We start from the raw sequence: 21813 nt of genomic DNA on the forward strand, positions 1-21813 counted from the left end.
AAACTTGCCTCCTAAAAGTTTTTTTCCTTAAACTTCCCTCCTAAACTTGGGGTGCGTGTTATACGCCGGTGCGTGTTATACACCGATAAATACGGTAATTAGGTGACTTCTGAATGCAATTGGTTCCACTAGATTTTAGTTAGGGGTATCAGAGTAAAGGGGGCTGAATACAAATGCCCCCCCACACTTTTCACATATTTATTTAGAAAAAATGTAGAAATCCATTTATCGTTTTCCTTCCACTTCACAATTATGTGCCACTTTGTGTTGGTCTATCACATAAAATCCCCGTAAAATACATTTAAGTTTTTGGGTTGTAACATGACAAAATGTGGAAAATTTCAAGGGGTATGAATACTTTCTCAAGGCACTGTTAATGAAATTACAGATCTGATCGAAAGAGAATTTATTTTAATACTAAGAAAAGCTATTTCTAAGTACCAGAGAAAGAAGAGATGATACTGAGGAAGAGATGCAGAATCACCTTTTCGTGTAACATACTATAGTAACAGACTCTTTGTGTGTTGGTTTCGCCTCCAGAATGAAGACTTTGGTGGCTTTGCTTTTCCTGGGGTCGTTGGGTCTGGCTTGGTGCTGCAGCCCTCCACCTGGAGGTAAGAATAATATAAAGGTAAAAAAGTACATAAAAATAACTTTGGTGCGCTAGATGAGGAGGAGGGTCTGAATACACACTTATGGCAGCAGGTAGGTCATCAAAAGAACTCCTTCAGGTATTTTAAAGAGATATGCACTAAAGGTATCAACAACACTCACCGAAAAACTAGACCAATTCCAAAGTTTTTATACAGCCTATTCCTGTCTCTTATTCTTAGTAAAATATAGCCGCATAAAAATGTAAAAACAATCCATAGATGTGGCTGACTTTTTAAACATTTGAACAGGCCATCATTGGATCTTGATTGAAATAGTGTGTGGGGAGGTGCAGGGTGGTAAACACTCAGAGTTCAGTGGCAGAAAACAGAATTGTATTGAAATGGAAGTTCAGGAATACCCAACATGCCCAGCGCGAAGGCAACCCAACTGGGAGCGCTCACAGAATGAAACAGCGAAGAGTAATAGCGGAAGGACTCTGGTGTGCTGACGGTGCCTGTTTTGAGGGGTGGAATGTGGCCCGGCCAGTCCATATCCAAGTGCAGAGGATTTCAAGAAGGATGGCATGTCCCTGTACTTCCCCCTACTCATCTGGAATCTCTCCATGATGCCAATCACTGTCCCTGACAGATGGGTGACCTGTCCCTACTCTATTCACACATGAAATGCACACCAAACCCGGGAACCAGGGTCTTGAATAGATTCTTACTGACTCAAGATGTCCACCAATGCCATATGGGATGCCAGCATCCAATCAGATGCCACCTCTTTGTGACTATGAAGAATATAGGGGAACTAGTTTCCTTTCGACTTTCTCCTCCACTTGTATTGCCACTGCGGATGACTACAAGTGCCTACCGAAAAAGGTGATATGCTGGAAAAACCAACATAAAAATTAATTTTCATGATCCATATTTTTCATTTGGTTAAAATAAGTATACCCCTAAATTTATCTGGATGCTGATTTTGCACTCTCCAGTAAATCAATCCGATGGTCTCAGTGAAATTATTGACAACATTGCAGTTTACAGTTCTTTTTTTGGTGAAGGCCCCTTTAGAACAATGGAACTACTTTGTTACATAGTTAATCAGGTTGAAAAAAAGACAGAAGTCCATCCAGTTCAACCAAAAAAATAAAAAAATATAATATCATACAATCCCATATACCCAATTCTATACCCACAGTTGATCCAGAGGAAGGCGAAAAACCCCAGCAGAGCATGATCCAATTTGCTACAGCAGGGGAAAAAATTCCTTCCTGATTCCCCCCGAGAGGCCATCGGATTTTCAACTTTACCTATAAATGTTAGTACCCAGTTATATTACGTACATTTAGTAAACAATCCAGGCCTTTCTTAAAGCAATCTACTGAGCTGGGCAGAACCACCTCTTCAGGGAGTCTATGCCACATTTTCACAGTTCTTACTGCGGAGAAACCTTTCCGTATTTGGAGATGAAATCTCTTTTCCTCTAGACGTAAAGAGTGCCCCCTTGTCCTCGGTGTTGACTGTAAAGTGAATAACTCAACACCAAGTTCACTATATGGACCCCTTATATATTTGTACATGTTGATCATATCCCCCCTTAATCTCCTCTTCTCAAGAGTAAATAAATTCAGTTCCTCTAATTTTTCCTCATAGCTGAGCTCCTCCATGCCTCTTATCAGTTTGGTTGCCCTTCTCTGCACGTTCTCCAGTTCCCAGATATCCTTTTTTTGAACTGGTGCCCAAAACTGAACTGCATATTCCAGATGAGGTCTTAATAATGATCTGTACAGGGGCAAAATTATATCTTTCTCTCTGGAGTCCATACCTCTCTTAATACAAGAAAGGACTTTGCTCGCTTTGGAAACCGCAGCTTGGCATTGCATGCTATTATTGAGATTATGATCTACCAAAACCCCCAGATCCTTCAACACTATGGATTCTCCCAGTTGTACTCCCCCTAGTATGTATGATGCATATTCTTAGCCCCCAAGTGCAGAACTTTACATTTCTCAACATTAAACCTCATCTGCCACATAGTCGCCCAATTAGACAGAGCACTGAGGTCGGCTTGTAAATTGGAGACATCCTGTAAGGACGTTATTCCACTGCATAGCTTGGTGTCATCTGCAAAGACGGAAATGTTACATTTGATCCCAGACCCAATATCATTTATAAAGATATTAAAAATAAAGGTCCCAGCACTGAACCTTGGGGTACACCACTGATAACCTTAGACCATTCAGAGTAAGAATCATTAACCACGACTCTCTGAATTCTTTCTTTTAGCCAGTTTTCTATCCATCTACAAACTGATATTTCCAAACCTGTAGACTTTACCTTACACATGAGCCGTGTGTGCGGAACTGTATCGAACGCTTTTGCAAAATCCAAGTATACCACGTCCACCGCCACCCTTCTGTCCAAGTATACCACGTCCACCGCCACCCCTCTGTCCAAGTATACCACGTCCACCGCCACCCCTCTGTCCAAGTATACCACGTCCACCGCCACCCCTCTGTCCAAGTATACCACGTCCACCGCCACCCCTCTGCCCAAGTATACCACGTCCACCGCCACCCCTCTGCCCAAGTATACCACGTCCACCGCCACCCCTCTGTCCAAGTATACCACGTCCACTGCCACCCCTCTGTCCAAGGTTTTACTTACCACCTTTATAAAAAGAAATCAGGTTTGTCTGACGACTTCTGTCTTTCATGAATCCATGCTGTCTTTGTACACGATGTATAATTACTGAGTGTGTTTTGTTTTTCTTTCTTCAGCCACAAATATCGCCAGAAGCGGGGAAGCCTCACAGAGTTCTGATTATCCACTCCAGCCAATTGGTTACGCTAAAAAGGCCATTGATGGTGTGATAGATACCAACTGGTATAATGGCTTCTGTACCCACACAAATGCGGACCCATCACCCTGGTGGAAGGTAGACCTGAAACAGAAATACAAAGTGAATGTCGTTGTAGTCACTGGACGAACAGACGGCTCAATGAACCGGATGATGGGCGCTGAGGTCCGAATTGGAAATTCTTCAGACAATAACAACCCGGTGTAAGTACCACAGGAAAAGGACACTGTACAGTTACCTGTGTCAATGGGATTTGGGCTTGTGTCGATGGCATCAGTTTGAGAGGCTTCAGAGATCATTCAGAATTCATTGACAGGAACATTTGACCTTTTCTGATCTGCATTGACCTACTCCAAGAGAGTTTTGCCTTCTCATAGACTTGTATGATAATAAAAAACACATCTGATGCAAACAAAAGCTCAATGGCAAAAGGTCCTATGTACCACCCTGAACCCAAAATAAGAGACATTACTGCATGACTGGATTTTACTTATGAATATATTTAAAGAGAAAGTAAACATTCTAAGAAAAGGGTTGACCTCACAGGGGGTCCCACCATCATATTAAACACAAATACAATTTATATTAAGCCTCCTGGCTTCCTCTTGCAGAACTACTTCTCAGGCCTCAAGTATAGGTTTTTAGTAGGGTTGCCACCTCATCTCTTTACATCCGAACACATATTGATTACACAGGTTCTGTGGCTGATTAAAGCGGAAGTAAACCCATCGATCTAACAGTTTGAAAAAACATGGCATGCCGGAAATGTTAACTGTCACATTGGTTGTGCGCTCAACCAAGCTATCAAACCATCCAATGGCTGGTGTCGCAACTGATCACATGTGCAGCTTCATGGCAGTTAAAGATTAAAGGGAGGCCAAGATGGCAGCTTCCTTGGCTGAAAACGATAGGAGGGTTAACTTCCACTCTAAGGTGGTAATTAAACTCACTTGTTGCCTTATCTGCTTTAAATTAGCCTCAGAACCTGTGTAATTCATTTGTGCACGGGTTTAAAGGGATGAGGTGGCAACTCTAGTTTTTAGTCTGGTCCCTCGCATCATCTCTCAGCACCGCTGTGCTTATGTGCAGCCCTGCTACTCTCGGCTCTTTCTCTTGCAGCTCCCTGCTTCTCTATCCCACTCCCTTGAGGCTGGACAGGGACATATTGTCTCCCGGGTAGACCCCTAAATCAATGTCAGGCCCATGATTATGCAGGTTGGTCATACCTCCCCAAACAGCCTGCTGGCCTTCAGTAATACCTCAACCCAGGGTTAGAGGCTTTTTCCTTTCCTCAACTCTTTGAAGTCTCTGGACTCCAGAACCCAATCTAAGAATTCTAAAACCCGAAAAAGACTGGAAACACAATTTTCTCTGCTCAGAACAGATATTCTGGAGCCCCCACAATTTGCATCAAAGGAGAACCCTGTGTCCCATTTACTTCTTCTAATGTACACGTTCGAATTATCCGGTGTACTTAGTCCGCTGTACCGCATTTCACCAGACAATCCAATCGTGTGTGGGCTTCAGCAGACTTTTTCAGCGTAAACTTGGGTTTCAGCGGACAATACGTTCGTAAGTATGCTAGTCCGGCGGACTAAGAATGACGCATGCTCAGAAGCAAGTACGAGAAGGAAGCTATTGGCTACTGGCTATTGAACTTCCTTTTTCTAGTCCCGTCGTACGTGCTGTAAGTAATCGCGCTAGCAATCGCCGGACTTTCCGTGTGTCCGTGTGTGGACCGATGGTCCACCAGCCAATGGAGGGGCTGTAGGTCCCTTCGTCAATGGAGGAGGGGTCAACGCCGTCTCGAAGGTTCCAAATTTTCTTCCAAAGGTCCCAATTGAAAAGAGATGATCTCCAAGTTTTCTCGCCATTATTGAATATTGAATATTATTGGTTGGAGATCATCTTTTTTTCCATTGGGACCTTTGGAAGAAAATTTTGAACCTTTCAGACGGCGCTGACCCCTCCTCCATTGATGAAGGGACCTACAGCCCCTCCATTGACTGGTAGACCATCGGTGATCTGTCGCACAGTTCCTGTGGGGTCGAGGATTCATTTGTCCAAGCTCGTTTGACCTGGTGTTACCCACATATATACTAAAACACCAACACATGAAATGCAGTTGCTGATCCCACCAAAACCAAGCACAAACCAAGATTTCTTCACTAGAAACATAACCTTCTCCCCACAAAATTACACATTTGAGACACCACATGAACACTTACAAACATTTTAGGCTATATACTACTAGGAACCTTGGCCAGCCAAACAACATAGGCTCTCCAATCAAACAACCACGCCCCATAACACGGCTCAAACATACACTCTTGTTCCCAAATAACTGCATGCTTGCATGCATGATGTTTTCATCTCAAAAAGAGCTCCCCTCATGCTATTCTCCACAGAGAGTAGCCAACTTTCCCCATTGTTAGTGATGGGAAAGCCATGCCTGGCTGCCCCTCCCCCGTTAAACCAAATCAAACTGCTCAGTCACACACACATTCCAGGTTTCATTAAATGGGTCCCATAGCGAGGCAAATAATCCCAATCAATACTGACAAATCATACACAACATACGGTTACTTACACATAACAAACATACAATAAAAACCCCAGCATTATATCAAAAGATGAAAAAGCAGAACCTACCTAAAGCATCGGACAGAGAAAACATACCCCTTTGTCTCAGGACAACAAAGTTTGATGTCCTGGACTGGGATCCGGTCTCCCCCTTTCTTGCCAGTGTGAAGAAGGTTTTATTTGCTCCATAAGGTCCTGGCTATACGCTGTCCATAATCCATCTCACCTGCGCTAACACACACCCTATCCGTCTAATGGTATAATGCATGTTACTTAAAGCGGAGGTCCACCCTAAAGTGGACCTTCCGCTCATTGGAACCCTCCCCCCCTCCGGCGCTACAATTGGCACCTTTCAGGGGGGAGGGGGGTGCAGATACCTGTACAGTACAGGTATCTGCACCCACTTGCGGGATAGCTCTCTGCGGAAAGGGGCGTAGATTACGCCCCTTTCCGAAAGTCCCCCGCTGCCTGCTGGGAAACGCACAGCTCCCAGAGGCAGCGGGTCCATCCTTATTGCGCAGCGCGACTCGCACATGCGCAGTAGGGAACCGGGAAATGAAGCCGAAAGGCTCCACTTCCTGATTCCCATACCCAAGATGGCGGCGGCAGCACCCGAGAGACGATCGAGAGATCGGCTTCGGGTGCCGACATCGCGGGCGCGCTGGACAGGTAAGTGTCACTATTTTAAAAGTCAGCAGCTGCAGTATTTGTAGCTGCTGGCTTTTAAAAAAAAAAAATGCAGACTCCCGCTTTAACCCATGTCTCCGGCATTTCCCCAGTAAACAGACATGACCATGCTTACGTCCTCATCTCAGCATGACCCCCTGCCGAGCAGTGCACTGGCTCTTTTATTCAAAGACAACAAAAGAAATCACAAACGGGAAGTCCTGGCTCCAACAGCCAACCGCTTCCTCCATGGGAAATGACAACACAGGATATGACAACACAGGATATGAGTTTATACAACAACCAATGACTACCATTCTTGCTGATGGGAGCTTATCTGCAGGTGTACGCCATGGCACCCAAATTATGTTGATCAGGCATACAGGGGTGACATCCGCTAAACCGATAATGTCTTTGCAGAGTGAACACATCCCCCAGATAATCGTTCTGTGCATCGCACAGGGGCCCTTTCACCGGCAGACATATCCTCACTCTGCAAACACCTCTCTCCAACCTCAGGAAGTTTTCCACTACCTAACAGATCTCAACCAGTGTCAGTCTGCCCCAGTCAGCTCTTTAGAGCGGGTTGTGGGAGAACCAACACTGGGAGACCCTATGACTATAGATATTAAATACATCTCCATAAAATTTTCACAAGGGACACCTTTCCCCTATTGACACCATCAATGGGGCACTATTCATTTCACTGATAGATATTAATGGGGCACTATTCCTCCCAATAAAACCAATGATGGGGCACTGACACCAGGGCATTTTCTACTTCCAATGGCCACAGTCCGGCCCTCCTAAAGCCTGAAAGACAGCGAACAGGTCCATTGCTTAGAAAGTTTGGAGACCCCTGGAATAGACTATAAATCCAACAAACTATACCATACAGAACCAAGACATCAACAGAGAAAAGACTCTGGGACGCAAGGGGATTTAGGGAAAAAATGTCCAGGGGAATCAAGTGGGTAAATAGGTTTGGTTCAATTGGTGAGACTAAGTCAGTCCCCCAGAAATCAGTCTGGTCATTGCCTAGTTATTGTATGATTTTGTGCTTTTTAAAGGCTAAGTTCACTTTTTCTAGAAAATAACCTATGCAGTCAATGGGGTTTAGTAGATATTAAAAAGGTGTGCAGCTTTGTAAAATAATCATTATCATTATAGTTGTATCTGTAGGACATTTAGATCCCTCCAAAAACCTGACCCCCCCATGTACTATCTTGTCGCAACGATGTGGAAACTATTCAAATTTCACTCCCCACTTCCAACATTACAAGAGTGAAAAACAATGATTTTCACATCCTTGCAAAAATGCAAGAGGGAAAGGTCCAGGAAATATCTATTCTACCGAGGGGGATATCTGACCACACATCTGTCCCGCTACGCTTGAATGTTTGCCAGGATCCCACCGTCTGCCTGTGGCGTCTATTCCGCTTCTGGATCTCGGGTGAAAGGGTTGCCCCTGAGGCCGAGGCAGATATCACTAGTTACTGGAATTATAATCCCCCTGCAACCAACCCACCCTCTAGCTGGGAATAGTGATGGACGAACTTCCGACGGGACGTTTCGCGAACGCGAAACGCGAACGGACACAAACGTTCGCGAAAACGACCGTTCGCCGCGGGCTCCATTGACTTCAATGGGAGGCGAATTTCGCAAACCTTTAGGTCGAATTTGCGGCCACGGGGTAATTATTAGGGGGTAGCACGTAGTCCCACCACCTGGACAATAGCATAATACATGTATGAGGTGAATTTGGGATCGATAACTACAAGCATTTTTTTTTTATTTGGGAAATTGTTCTGACAATTCAGGACTATGGAGCTAATGAAGGCAATGGAGGAGAGGGAAGGTCAGGGACCAGGGTAGGCAAACAAGAGGGTGCAGGAGATACAGAGCACTGACAGCAGCACCGTAATACAGAGCACTGACATCAGCACCGTGACATACAGCGCTGACAGCAGCTCCGTGACATACAGCGCTGACAGCAGCTCCGTGACATACAGCGCTGACAGCAGCTCCGTGACATACAGCGCTGACAGCAGCTCCGTGACATACAGCGCTGACAGCAGCTCCGTGACATACAGCGCTGACAGCAGCACCGTGACATACAGCGCTGACAGCAGCTCCGTGACATACAGCGCTGACAGCAGCTCCGTGACATACAGCGCTGACAGCAGCTCCGTGACATACAGCGCTGACAGCAGCTCCGTGACATACAGCGCTGACAGCAGCTCCGTGACATACAGCGCTGACAGCAGCTCCGTGACATACAGCGCTGACAGCAGCTCCGTGACATACAGCGCTGACAGCAGCTCCGTGACATACAGCGCTGACAGCAGCTCCGTGACATACAGCGCTGACAGCAGCTCCGTGACATACAGCGCTGACAGCAGCACCGTAAGCAGCCCCAGGAGGAAGTCAGCACAGCACAGGGATGGTGTGATCCCCTCATAATAAGAACCCCCAGGAGGAAGTCAGCACAGCACAGGGATGGTGGGAGCCCCTCATAATAAGAACACCCAGGAGGAAGTCAGCACAGCACAGGGATGGTGGGAACCCCTCATAATAAGCAGCCCCAGTAGAAATATGACACCGCTCAACCTCTTCAAAGAGGAGGGTAGGGGCATATAGTACGGTGTGCTTTTTTGGGTCAGGGAAGTGAGCCAAATGAATTAAGAAGGTCTGTGTGCTTGATTCCAAAAATTGTTTATAGACATATACATGGTCTACTGATCACATGTGTTGAATTCCTCCGAGATCCATGCCTCATTCATTTTTAGAAATGTGAGGTAGTTAACACTGTGGTGAGCTAGGCGAGTACGCTTATCGGTCACAATCCCCCCTGCTGCGCTGAACGTCCTTTCGGACAGGACACTGGATGAGGGGCAAGCCAACAGTTCGATTGCAAATTGGGCAAGCTCTGGCCAGAGGTCAAGCCTGCCCACCCAGTAGTCTAGGGGTTCATCACTCCTCAGAGCGTCCACATCGGCCGTTAACCCAATGTAGTCGGACACCTGACGGTCTAGGCGTTCCCTGATGCTGGATCCGGATGACACCTGTCGATGGGTCGGCTGAAAGAATGACCTCATATCCGAAGTCACCAACACATCTTCAAACCGGCCTCTTCTTGCAGGCGCTGTTGGATTGGTACCCGCAAATCCTTCTCTGGGAGTGGGAATTGCTCCTCTGCCAGCGCACGCAAAAGCAGAATGCAGCATTTCTCGAAGCAAGGCCTGGAAGTGCTGCATTCTGACAGCCCTCTGCGACGGCGGTAACATTTCCGCCATTTTGTGTTTGTACCGGGGGTCTAAGTACGTTGCCACCCAGTACTGGTCCTTGACCCTCATGCTTTTTATACGGGGGTCCCTATTAAAACACTGGAGCATGAAGGCCCCCATTTGCACTAAAGTGGAAGCGGTGTGGTGGCCTGGCTCCTGCTCATCATCCAGGATAATGTCGTCCTCTTCATTCTCCTCTCCCCATCCTCGCACAACAGGGATCCCAGAAAGGTTTAAAGCATGCTCTTCTTGCTCCTGCTCATCCGCCCCGGCACCATCCTCCTCTGACTCCTCATCAGACTCCTGTTGTTGACTTGTCTCAGATAGAGTAGCCCCCCCTGGGAATTCATCCAGCATTGCGACTTCCTCATCTTCCCGCTCCTGCTCCTCCACAGCCTGATCAATGACACGACGCAATGCACGCTCCAGAAAGAAGGCATAAGGTACCATGTCACTGATGGCGCCATGGCTGCGACTGACCAGTTTGGTGATCTCCTCAAATGGCCGCAGAAGTCTGCATGTGTCGCGCATGAGCAGCCACTGGCGCGGTGAAAAAAAACCCAGCTCCCCAGAACCGTTTCTTTCGCAGAGTTCATACAGGTAGACGTTAACTGCACGTTTCTGCTGGAGCAGCCTATCAAGCATATAGAAGGTTGAGTTCCATCGCGTCGGGCAATCGCAAATAAGACGTCTGACCGGCAGATGGTGTCGCCGCTGAATGTCAGCAAGGCGAGCCATGGCCGTGTAAGATCTTCTGAAATGGGCCGAGATTTTCCTTGCCTGCCGCAAGATGTCCTGGACCCCAGGGTATTTGACAAGGAATCGCTGCACGACCAAGTTTAAGACGTGTGCCATGCACGGCACGTGCGTGATTTTGCCCTGTTTCAATGCGCTAAGCAGATTGGCACCGTTGTCACACACCACTTTACCAACTGTCAAATTGAGCGGTGTTAGCCACTCATCTGCCTGTGAACGCAAAGCTGAAAGGAGTGCCGGGCCAGTGTGGCTCTTTGCTTCCAGGCACAACAGACGCAGCACGGCATGGCAACGTCTCACCTGGCATGTGGAATAGGTTCTGGGGAGCTTGGGCGGTGCAGTGGAAGAGACGCTAGCAGCGGAAAAGGAGGAGGCAGCTGAGGAGGAGAGGGAGGAGGATGGAGTAGGAGGAGGAGAAGAAGAGTCAGGCCTGCATGCAATCCGTGGCGGTAAAACCAAATCTACACGGGTGCCACGGGTTACATGCTTGACGGCCGTCAGAAGGTTCACCCAGTGGGCAGTAAAACTGATATACCTTCCCTGCCCGTGTTTGCTAGACCACGTGTCTGTGGTCAGATGTATCTTGGCACCGACACTGTGTGCCAGAGATACATTCACTTGCCGCTGAACATGGCCATATAGCTCTGGGATGCCCTTCTCTGAGAAATACTTCCTTCCTGGGACCTTCCATTGTGGTGTTCCAATGGCCACAAATTTGCGAAAGGCCTCCGAGTCCACCAGTTTATATGGCAGTAGTTGGCGGGCTATGAGTTCTGACAAGCCAGCCGCCAACCGTTGGGCAAGAGGGTTATCCGGCGTCATCATTTTTTTACGCTCAAACATTAGGCCCACGGAAGCCTGCCTTTTTGCAGAAAAATGTGAGCTTGGCGTGATGGAAGGTGGAGTGGAGGACAATTGTGAGGAGAGAGGAGAAGGAGAAGTAGAAGACGAGGCTGGACGGTGAGAGCCTGCAGTGTGGCTTTGTGTGTTCCGTTGCTCCCACTGGGCTCGGTGATGGCTGCTCATGTGCCTTCTTAAGGCGGTCGTCCCTAGGTGAGTATTGGGCTTACCGCGACTAACGCGTTGACTGCAAAGATTGCAGATGGCAACGCTATTGTCAGCAGCGGACACGTTAAAAAAAGCCCACACTGCGGAGCCATGTGCCGGTGTCCTGGGAGCGCCAGATGTGACCGTACATGGTCGATGACTCGCTCCTGATACATTTGCAGTCTGCTTTGTCCCTGCTGTGCAATGTAAGTCATTGCTGCTTCTCCTCCCTATCTGCTGGTCCATATCTCCCTCTGAACTCCCCTCCTCTTCCTCTCTTGTGGGCACCCACGTGACATCACTAGACACGTCATCATCAACGTCACCTTCCCCACCGCTATAAGTAGAGTAGGCAGCAACACCGGGGACCAACCTCCTCCTTGGGCTGATCTGGGTACTGGCGTCAGACTGCTGAGTAGCGCTTGTTGCTACCTCCTCTTCCTGATCCAATACCAAGAGTGGCTGCGCATCAGAAATGTCCTCTTGATATGGATCGGAAAATAATTCCAGTGACTCAAGCGGAAGGTATGTGGTGGTGGTGGTGGTGGTCGTGTTGTTGGTGGTAGTGTCTTTGGGGGTGCACATAGCAGAGAGTGAAGAAGAGGGTGCAGATCGAGAGGATGAGGAGGGTGCAGAAGAGTAAGGCTGAGCGAGCCACTCAACCAAGTCTGGTGCATCCTTTAAAGTAATTGAACGCACCTTCTGCAACTTCCCACTTTGGCTCAAGCCTGTTGCTCCTGCCCTACCCCTACCACCCCTGCGGAAGGGCCTGCCTCTTCCTCTGCATGTCATTTTTTAAATGACCCTGTGACAAAACTCTTAGTCCCTATACCGCTGAAGGACTGCTGCAGTATAGGTGAGCGGTCAGCAGTGGTGCACGTCAACCCTATCTATTGTGGACCTATAGCGGTCCTTACAGAACAGCAGACTGTACCGCACTCAAGCCTATGTACCGTAGCACCCTATACCAAGTTACCAGTCCTTATAAGAACTTTTGTGGACCAAGCAGGTTGTGTATTAGTGTTTAGCAGACTGTACGTCAGTCCCTATACCGCTGAAGGACTGCTGCAGTATAGGGCAGCGGTCAGCAGTGGTGCACGTCAACCCTATCTATTGTGGACCGATAGCGGTCCTTACAGAACAGCAGACTGTACCGCACTCAAGCCTATGTACCGTAGCACCCTATACCAAGTTACCAGTCCTTATAAGAACTTTTGTGGACCAAGCAGGTTGTGTATTAGTGTTTAGCAGACTGTACGTCAGTCCCTATACCGCTGAAGGACTGCTGCAGTATAGGGCAGCGGTCAGCAGTGGTGCACGTCAACCCTATCTATTGTGGACCGATAGCGGTCCTTACAGAACAGCAGACTGTACCGCACTCAAGCCTATGTACCGTAGCACCCTATACCAAGTTACCAGTCCTTATAAGAACTTTTGTGGAACAAGCAGGTTGTGTGTTAGTGATTAGCAGACTGTACGTCAGTCCCTATACCAATGAAGGACTGCTGCAGTATAGGGCAGCGGTCAGCAGTAGTGCACGGCAACCCTATGTATTGTGGACCGATAGCGGTCCTTACAGAACAGCAGACTGTACTGCACTCAGGCCTATGTACCGTAGCACCCTATACCAAGTTACCAGTCCTTATAAGAACTTTTGTGGACCAAGCAGGTTGTGTGTTAGTGTTTAGCAGACTGTGCGTCAGTCCCTATACCGCTGAAGGACTGCTGCAGTATAGGGCAGCGGTCAGCAGTAGTGCACGGCAACCCTATGTATTGTGGACCGATAGCGGTCCTTACAGAACAGCAGACTGTAACGCACTCAGGCCTATGTACCGTAGCACCCTATACCAAGTTACCAGTCCTTATAAGAACTTTTGTGGACCAAGCAGGTTGTGTGTTAGTGATTAGCAGACTGTACGTCAGTCCCTATACCAATGAAGGACTGCTGCAGTATAGGGCAGCGGTCAGCAGTAGTGCACGGCAACCCTATGTATTGTGGACCGATAGCGGTCCTTACAGAACAGCAGACTGTAACGCACTCAGGCCTATGTACCGTAGCACCCTATACCAAGTTACCAGTCCTTATAAAAACTTTTGTGGACCAAGCAGGTTGTGTGTTAGTGTTTAGCAGACTGTGCGTCAGTCCCTATACCGCTGAAGGACTGCTGCAGTATAGGGCAGCGGTCAGCAGTGGTGCACGTCAACCCTATCTATTGTGGACCGATAGCGGTCCTTACAGAACAGCAGACTGTACCGCACTCAAGCCTATGTACCGTAGCACCCTATACCAAGTTACCAGTCCTTATAAGAACTTTTGTGGACCAAGCAGGTTGTGTATTAGTGTTTAGCAGACTGTACGTCAGTCCCTATACCGCTGAAGGACTGCTGCAGTATAGGGCAGCGGTCAGCAGTGGTGCACGTCAACCCTATCTATTGTGGACCGATAGCGGTCCTTACAGAACAGCAGACTGTACCGCACTCAAGCCTATGTACCGTAGCACCCTATACCAAGTTACCAGTCCTTATAAGAACTTTTGTGGAACAAGCAGGTTGTGTGTTAGTGATTAGCAGACTGTACGTCAGTCCCTATACCAATGAAGGACTGCTGCAGTATAGGGCAGCGGTCAGCAGTAGTGCACGGCAACCCTATGTATTGTGGACCGATAGCGGTCCTTACAGAACAGCAGACTGTAACGCACTCAGGCCTATGTACCGTAGCACCCTATACCAAGTTACCAGTCCTTATAAGAACTTTTGTGGACCAAGCAGGTTGTGTGTTAGTGATTAGCAGACTGTACGTCAGTCCCTATACCAATGAAGGACTGCTGCAGTATAGGGCAGCGGTCAGCAGTAGTGCACGGCAACCCTATGTATTGTGGACCGATAGCGGTCCTTACAGAACAGCAGACTGTACTGCACTCAGGCCTATGTACCGTAGCACCCTATACCAAGTTACCAGTCCTTATAAAAACTTTTGTGGACCAAGCAGGTTGTGTGTTAGTGTTTAGCAGACTGTGCGTCAGTCCCTATACCGCTGAAGGACTGCTGCAGTATAGGGCAGCGGTCAGCAGTAGTGCACGGCAACCCTATGTATTGTGGACCGATAGCGGTCCTTACAGAACAGCAGACTGTAACGCACTCAGGCCTATGTACCGTAGCACCCTATACCAAGTTACCAGTCCTTATAAGAACTTTTGTGGACCAAGCAGGTTGTGTGTTAGTGATTAGCAGACTGTACGTCAGTCCCTATACCAATGAAGGACTGCTGCAGTATAGGGCAGCGGTCAGCAGTAGTGCACGGCAACCCTATGTATTGTGGACCGATAGCGGTCCTTACAGAACAGCAGACTGTACCGCACCCAAGCCTATGTACCGTAGCACCCTAGACAGACCAAGTTACCAGTCCTGATAAAGAGCTTTGTGGAACAAGTGAGTTGTGAATGATTAGCAGACTGCAGCAGAAGGGCAGCAGTCAAGTATAATATTCTTTCTATATTTGGAAGAAAGAATATTATACGTGTACAAGCCTATTACCGTACCACTGATACCAGTCCTGAAAAGAACCTTTGTGGAACTAATAGTAACAGCAAGTCTTTAAAATTATCCTCACTGCCTGACACACTGCTTCCTGCCTGTCCCTATACAAATTGGCAAAAAAGAGTAGGCTGGAACGATTAGCTGGAACAGCTCTTTTGTGGACCTGATAGTAACAGCTAATGATGATGATGATGATGATGATGAAGAAAGACTAATCTGGCTGAGCTGTCCCTAAAATAGCAGCATACAGCGCTCTGTCCCTTTATCTAAACTGACAAAAGAAACTCAGGCTGCTGACCTAACACCTATACCAGTCCTGAAAAGAACTTTTGTGTACCAAATAGCTAGCGTTTTCTCTGTCCCTACTCCACACAGGATCCTTTCCCTACAGTGACAGAAGAAAGAATGTAAAATGGCCACCGGATCGGGTGTATTTATAGGTTAGGGGGAATGTCCAAGTGTCCATGAGCTGTCATGTCTCAATTGGTTGTCCTGTAACACATGATAAACGTGTCACGAAAGGTTAAAGTTCTTGTATACATTAAACACGTAAGTCCGCCGGGGCGAACGACGGAAAAAGGCGTTCGAACCCGCGGACGGCGAAAGTCGGAAATTCGCCGCGAAACGACCGCCGGGCGAACCGTTCGGCCATCACTAGCTGGGAAGAATTCAAAGTTCATGTACAAGGGTACAACCAACAGAAGATAGGACAGGTTAGACGGCAGTCTGGGCAAGACTTAGACATGGCAGAACAGAGGGCTGCTACACTTGAACAAAACTATGTGCATACTAGACATGAAGTGACACGTGGATACCTGCAGTGTGCTCTACGCGAGGTAATACTACTGCGGACCATGTCAGCCAAAAAGCTGCTACTCCACCAGTCACAAAGGGTCTTCGAACAGGGTGAGTGGACTGGCCATCTCTTGGCATGGCTGTCCAGAGAGCAATCAGCTCAACGGGAATGGCCAACATCAAGAATTCTGATGGACAGCTGGTGTCAGACCCTGGAGGCATAAATGCTTGTTTTGCCTCTTTCTATAGAGACCTCTATTCCTCCAGGGTTAGATACTCCGCAGCGGAACTCCAGGCTTTTTTTTTCTTGGAGGGTGTTCAACTTCCGATTCTGATGGAAGAGACCCGCCGGAGACTGGACTCACCCTCAAGGAGTTGCAGCAGGCCATTGGCTCTATGCAGGCAGGGAAATCACTGGGAGAAGATGGTCTCCCAGAAGAGTTCTATAAGGCCCATGTGGAAATACTGGCTTGTAGGTTGCTGGAGGTGCTCTTGGCCTCCTTTGAGACTTCTTCTCCCCCCCCCCTCGATTTCAGCGGCTGTAATAGTGGTAATACAAAAACATGGTAAGGACTCCGAATTATGCTCCACCTATAGACCCATTTCACTGCTCAATGTAGAAGCAAAGATCCTTGCGAAGGTACTGGCTAATCCCTTGTGCAAGGTTATTCTATCTTTGGTCCACAGAGATCAGACTGGGTTTATTCCAGGAAAAGGTACTGATACCATGGCTGGGGGGGGGTACAGAGGCGGTTGCTTCACTGGATATGGAAAAGGCCTTTGACTCAGTGGAGTAGGAATACTTGTGGCTTGTCCTTCAAAAGTTTGGTTTTGGGCCCAACTATATCTCCTGGCTGCAGATGCTCTATTCGGGCCCCTCAGCCAGGGTTTGGACAAATGGTGTACTTTTACCCTCTTTCCCACTCCACCGACGAACCACACAGGGCTGTCCTCTGTCTCCAGCCCTTTTTGCGTTGGCAATCGAGCTGCTGGCAGAGCTCTTGCGGACTTCTGGAAAAGTTCAGGGCATTTCTTTTCCCCCTCTGGTTGAGAAAGTATCAATGTATGCAGACTACATGCTGCTATATTTACAGCCACTCTCTCCAAGCTTTCAATTAATAGACCCACAACCACCCTTGCAACAGGTATCCCACTTCAAATATTTGGGTATTTACATCCAGAGGGACCCAAGGAAGTACATTGATGATAATCTATATCCTGTCTTTCAACAGTTTACTCGTAAATGTGGGGTATGGAAGAATCTTTCGCTCACTCCAGTGGAAAGAGTTAATCTTATTAAGATGACTTTTCTCCCCAAATTCCTCTATGTGTTCCGACAACCCCCAGACCCCTATACCTGCGGCCTTCTTCGCTAAACTTAGTCTCCTCATTTATTTGGGAAGGTTCAGTCAGTTGCTAGATTAAAATTGCAAATGTCCCTAACTGAAGGTGGGTTGTCTCTTCCAAGAAATATTACTGGGCTGCGCAACTGGTTACAGTGAGATGGTGGCTTACTCAAGTTACTTCAAATCTGGCAGTAAACATGGGATCCTACTCTGAGCTCAACAATCTTGTGTACCGAGGACCTAAGTATGGCCCTCAGGTGACTACTCCCAAGAAGACAACATTGCTGACCTTGAAGCAGGTTACTAAATGTCTCAGTTATGTAGGTACCATGTCTGCTCACACTCCGCTCGGGGGGAACCCCTCTTTGCCGCATCTTAAATCTGTACCAGACCCCCAAGTCTGGGCTAGATTCCAGATCACCAAACTTAACCACATAATGCTCGGAGGACGAATCCTCTCCCTGGCGGAGCTCAGGCGGCAATTTCATTTGCCACCGTGGATGTACTTCAGGTACATGCAACTTAGGGCGCAGTTTCTGGATGGGGTTGTTCTTGCTGTGCACTCAGTCGAGTCCCTCCTAATAGCAGCTGAGATTGGCCTTACATTATACTCCATATACTTGAGACTCACTTGCAGGGTCGTCTCTGGTACAGTTAAGCGGTTTGAACTATGGCAAAAGGATATTCCTGTTTTGACTGAACCGGGGGCTTACGACAATGCATTCCACTTATGATATCGGCCAGGGACTGCTTTTTCCAGCTCAGATTTCTACAAAGAGTGTACTACACTCCCTCCAAACTATCCAGAATCTACCCAGGTGTTGCGGATATTTGCCCCAAATGCAGGCAGTTGGTGGACACCTTTATCCACATGGTGTGGGAATGTCCTCTCATTCAAGCATTCTGGCGGGCAGTGATTGCTGACATGAATAGGGTTGCTGGTCTGTCGTTAGACAATGATCCTTTGATATTTTTATTGGGCATTACTGACAATTTGAATACTACCAAACATACTGGACTATTTGTTTTTTATGCGACCTATTATGCTAGAAAAACTATACTGTCCAAATGGAAGCTCCCAGAGCCCCCTCAACCCTCGGCATGGAAGGCACTTATAAATGCCATTCTTCCCTTATACAAACTTACATATATGGGACGGAACTGCCCCCAAAAATGTGAAAAAATGTGGGCACCCTGAGTGCAGGCTAGACATATTATGATCTAGTTGGATTTGGCCATATTGAGTGGTGCCAAGGACTGAGTAACAGCTAGCATGGAAAGACATGCTCCCGAATAGGGTACACCTCTGCTCTGTTGGAGGGAAGATGGGTAAATCTCTATGTGGCATTCCTCTTTGTTTCTCTCCCCCTTCCCCCCCTCCTCCTATTTCCTTTCCCCTTCCTTCTCCTCTCCCTTCCTCTTTTCTCCTCTTTTCCATCCCCCTCCTGACTTCCTTCCCCCCCACCTCTCTCCCTCTCCTTCTTTTTTTCCCTTGCAGGTAGCATAACAGTGGGAGTTCACAATGTATAGGTACTGTCCCATACTTAGCTGATAACATGTTCCCACTGCCGGATGCAATAGGAGGCTGAAATGCTGGTAATGGTAGTCACTATGCAGCAAGAGATAAATTGCTAATCAACATGGACGGCTCTAGGGAGACTTAATTGTCATTATTATTTCTGTTGAGAGACTGATTCTTGTAATGTGAATATACTGTTCTCATGTATAATGTTTTACAACTTCAATAAACATTCCTTCTGTTAAAAAAAAAAAAAAAAAACAATGCAAGGAGGTAGAGGTTGCTATCTGAGAATTTTTCAGGCGGGCTCCTGGAGAAACCTAAATGGCCAACAGGCATGACAATAGAATTAAAAATTAAAAATGACAATTAATATGATTTCTTAATTAGAGAGTTCATAAAAAAAGTCCATAAACAATCCAAAGTCACGATCCTTTATGAGGACACCACGGTAATTACACATACACGAGATGCGCACAAGTGCCCGTCACCATAAAGTGAGTGCGCTTACCAGATGGAAGCTTAATTAAAGCGTTATAAGTAAATCCTCAGTCTCCTCAATCTACTCCTCCTTATAGTGGATCAGCTGACCGTAGTGAAAAGCAGCATTCACATATAAAAATCTCATTCCACGATCCCAAAAAATACTGTCAATGGCTCCTCTGCTGTTACTTCTATTAATGTCTTCTCTTCCCTGCCACATGGAACTTCTTGTCTTTATTCCAGATTACTTCCTGTCTGTAACTGACATCACTTCCTGTCACAGGAAGTGATGTCAGTTACAGACAGGAAGTAATCTGGATTAAAGACAAGAAGTTCCATGTGGCAGGGAAGAGAAGACATTAATAGAAGTAACAGCAGGAAGTGATGTCAGTTACAGACAGGAAGTAATCTGGAATAAAGACAAGAAGTTCCATGTGGCAGGGAAGAGATGACATTAATAGAAGTAACAGCAGAGGAGCCATTGACAGTATTTTTTGGGATCGTGGAATGAGATGTTTATATGTGAATGCTGCTTTTCACTACGGTCAGCTGATCCACTATAAGGAGGAGTAGATTGAGGAGACTGAGGATTTACTTATAACGCTTTAATTAAGCTTCCATCTGGTAAGCGCACTCACTTTATGGTAACGGGCACTTGTGCGCATCTCGTGTATGTGTAATCACCGTGGTGTCCTCATAAAGGATCGTGACTTTGGATTGTTTATGGACTTTTTTTATGAACTCTCTAATTAAGAAATCATATTAATTGTCATTTTTTATTTTGAATGTATCAACCATTTATAATCTTTAAAATTTATTTTTTTACTCTGGGTAGTTAGGTATAAATTATTTCCCTGTTGGCGCAGCTTTTTGTATTTCCTTATTGTTAGGTGTGTGTATCTCACTTACTGCTGCTGCCTCTTTTATAGATTATTGCACCCTTTAGTTGTTTCACTCAAGCGCAGTTTATTTTTCCTTTATGACAATAGAATTAATGAACACTTTGGGCACCTTTAGTAAACCTCCTCCAAGTAAACAAGTGTAATTTCTGTATCATTCCATTGATCCTTGTTTGTTCTCCACAGGTGCGGTAAGGTCACCCAAGTTTCTGATGCCACAACAATTTTCTGCTGTAATGGAATGGAGGGTCAATACGTCAGTGTGGTGATCCCGGGGCGCAATGAATTCCTGCACTTGTGCGAGGTGGAGGTCTACAGTGACCCCGTAGCTGAGGAGAAGCATGTCTGCTGGTAAACCTCAGAGGACCACGACAGAAGGAATCCTAAAGTTCATCATCAAATTTCATGTCCATCTTGATGATACGTCTGTTCTCCTATCCAGCTAGAGGACATTTTCTGCTCTGTACATTGTAATCCTGTTTTAAGAAACTCTTTACAGACATCTTTCAATAATTTGATTTTCATTATACATAAACATAATGTGTATTACACGTAGGGGACAGTTTAGAAATGTTTCCACCAAAGAGTCACCCAACTTTCACAAAGGATTCACCCATCTTTCTAGTTGAATCCAATTATGTCAATATTGGATAAAGTTTGCGTGATTCTTGTGGGAAAGCATTTATGAATAGACCACTTAAAAATTAGCTAAAAACATCTAGTTTTGGATGAAGTGTAGAAGGGTTGGAACCACTGCTGTCTGTGTCCTCATTGGGGAAATTTTCTTTGTATATTTGTCCTGGTGACGATAATCGGAAAGAGATGAGAAACCTCAAATGTCAGATGTTCAAACTTGTTCTTGTGATGATAGTGTTTCCTTACTTAGGAGCTTACTAAAGACAATAAAGTTTCTTTCACACTATCTTATTTTTTTCTGCGTTGTCCATCCTTGTTTTTTTTTGTATGTATTTTTTCTCTTCAGGCCAATTGTAACTGATCTTGTTAAAAGAAATATTAGATGGAATTATTGTTAAGGGGTCTGTCATTAAAGTGGAAGGAAATCCTAACTTTTCTTAAAAAAGAAGAGAAAATTCCTTTAGCAGGCATGTCTACTAAGGCAAAAAATATATCACTGTTACACCCATATTTGTCCAAGGTACGTACTGCTTTTGATTCTGTACAAAAATTATTATATATATGGAAAATTTTAAATCAAAAAGAAAAAACCTTTATTATGTGGGAATGTTTTGATTTGCTGCCAGGATTCCCAACCTAAGGATGGGTCATCGTTAAAAAGACGCCGGCCAGACCGTGCCAAGGAACCAAAGGTGGCTGTCACAACAAAAGTCTAATAAAAAAAGATAGAGAGAATAAATGAAAAATTTAAATTAAATGATTGTCCTATGTAGCAAAGAATAAAAAAAGAGGAAACCTTA

The 21813-nt window shown here is 46.3% G+C and overlaps 1 protein-coding gene across 1 annotated transcript; it reads left to right on the plus strand.

Annotated features, from left to right (window-relative positions):
- The first annotated feature begins 532 nt into the window (after positions 1-532).
- On the plus strand, positions 533-21299 carry LOC143997919 (fucolectin-like). The gene is made up of 3 exons (XM_077493740.1): positions 533-614; positions 3380-3662; positions 20564-21299. Exons 1-3 carry the CDS (start codon positions 542-544, stop codon positions 20730-20732), a joined length of 525 nt encoding a protein of 174 aa, XP_077349866.1. The 5' UTR covers positions 533-541; the 3' UTR covers positions 20733-21299.
- Positions 21300-21813: the final 514 nt, after the last annotated feature.

This window comes from Lithobates pipiens, unplaced genomic scaffold, assembly GCF_037356315.1.
Source record: "Lithobates pipiens isolate NorthernLeopardFrog02 unplaced genomic scaffold, aLitPip1_a1.2 Scaffold_19, whole genome shotgun sequence".
Lineage (NCBI taxonomy): Eukaryota > Metazoa > Chordata > Amphibia > Anura > Ranidae > Lithobates > Lithobates pipiens.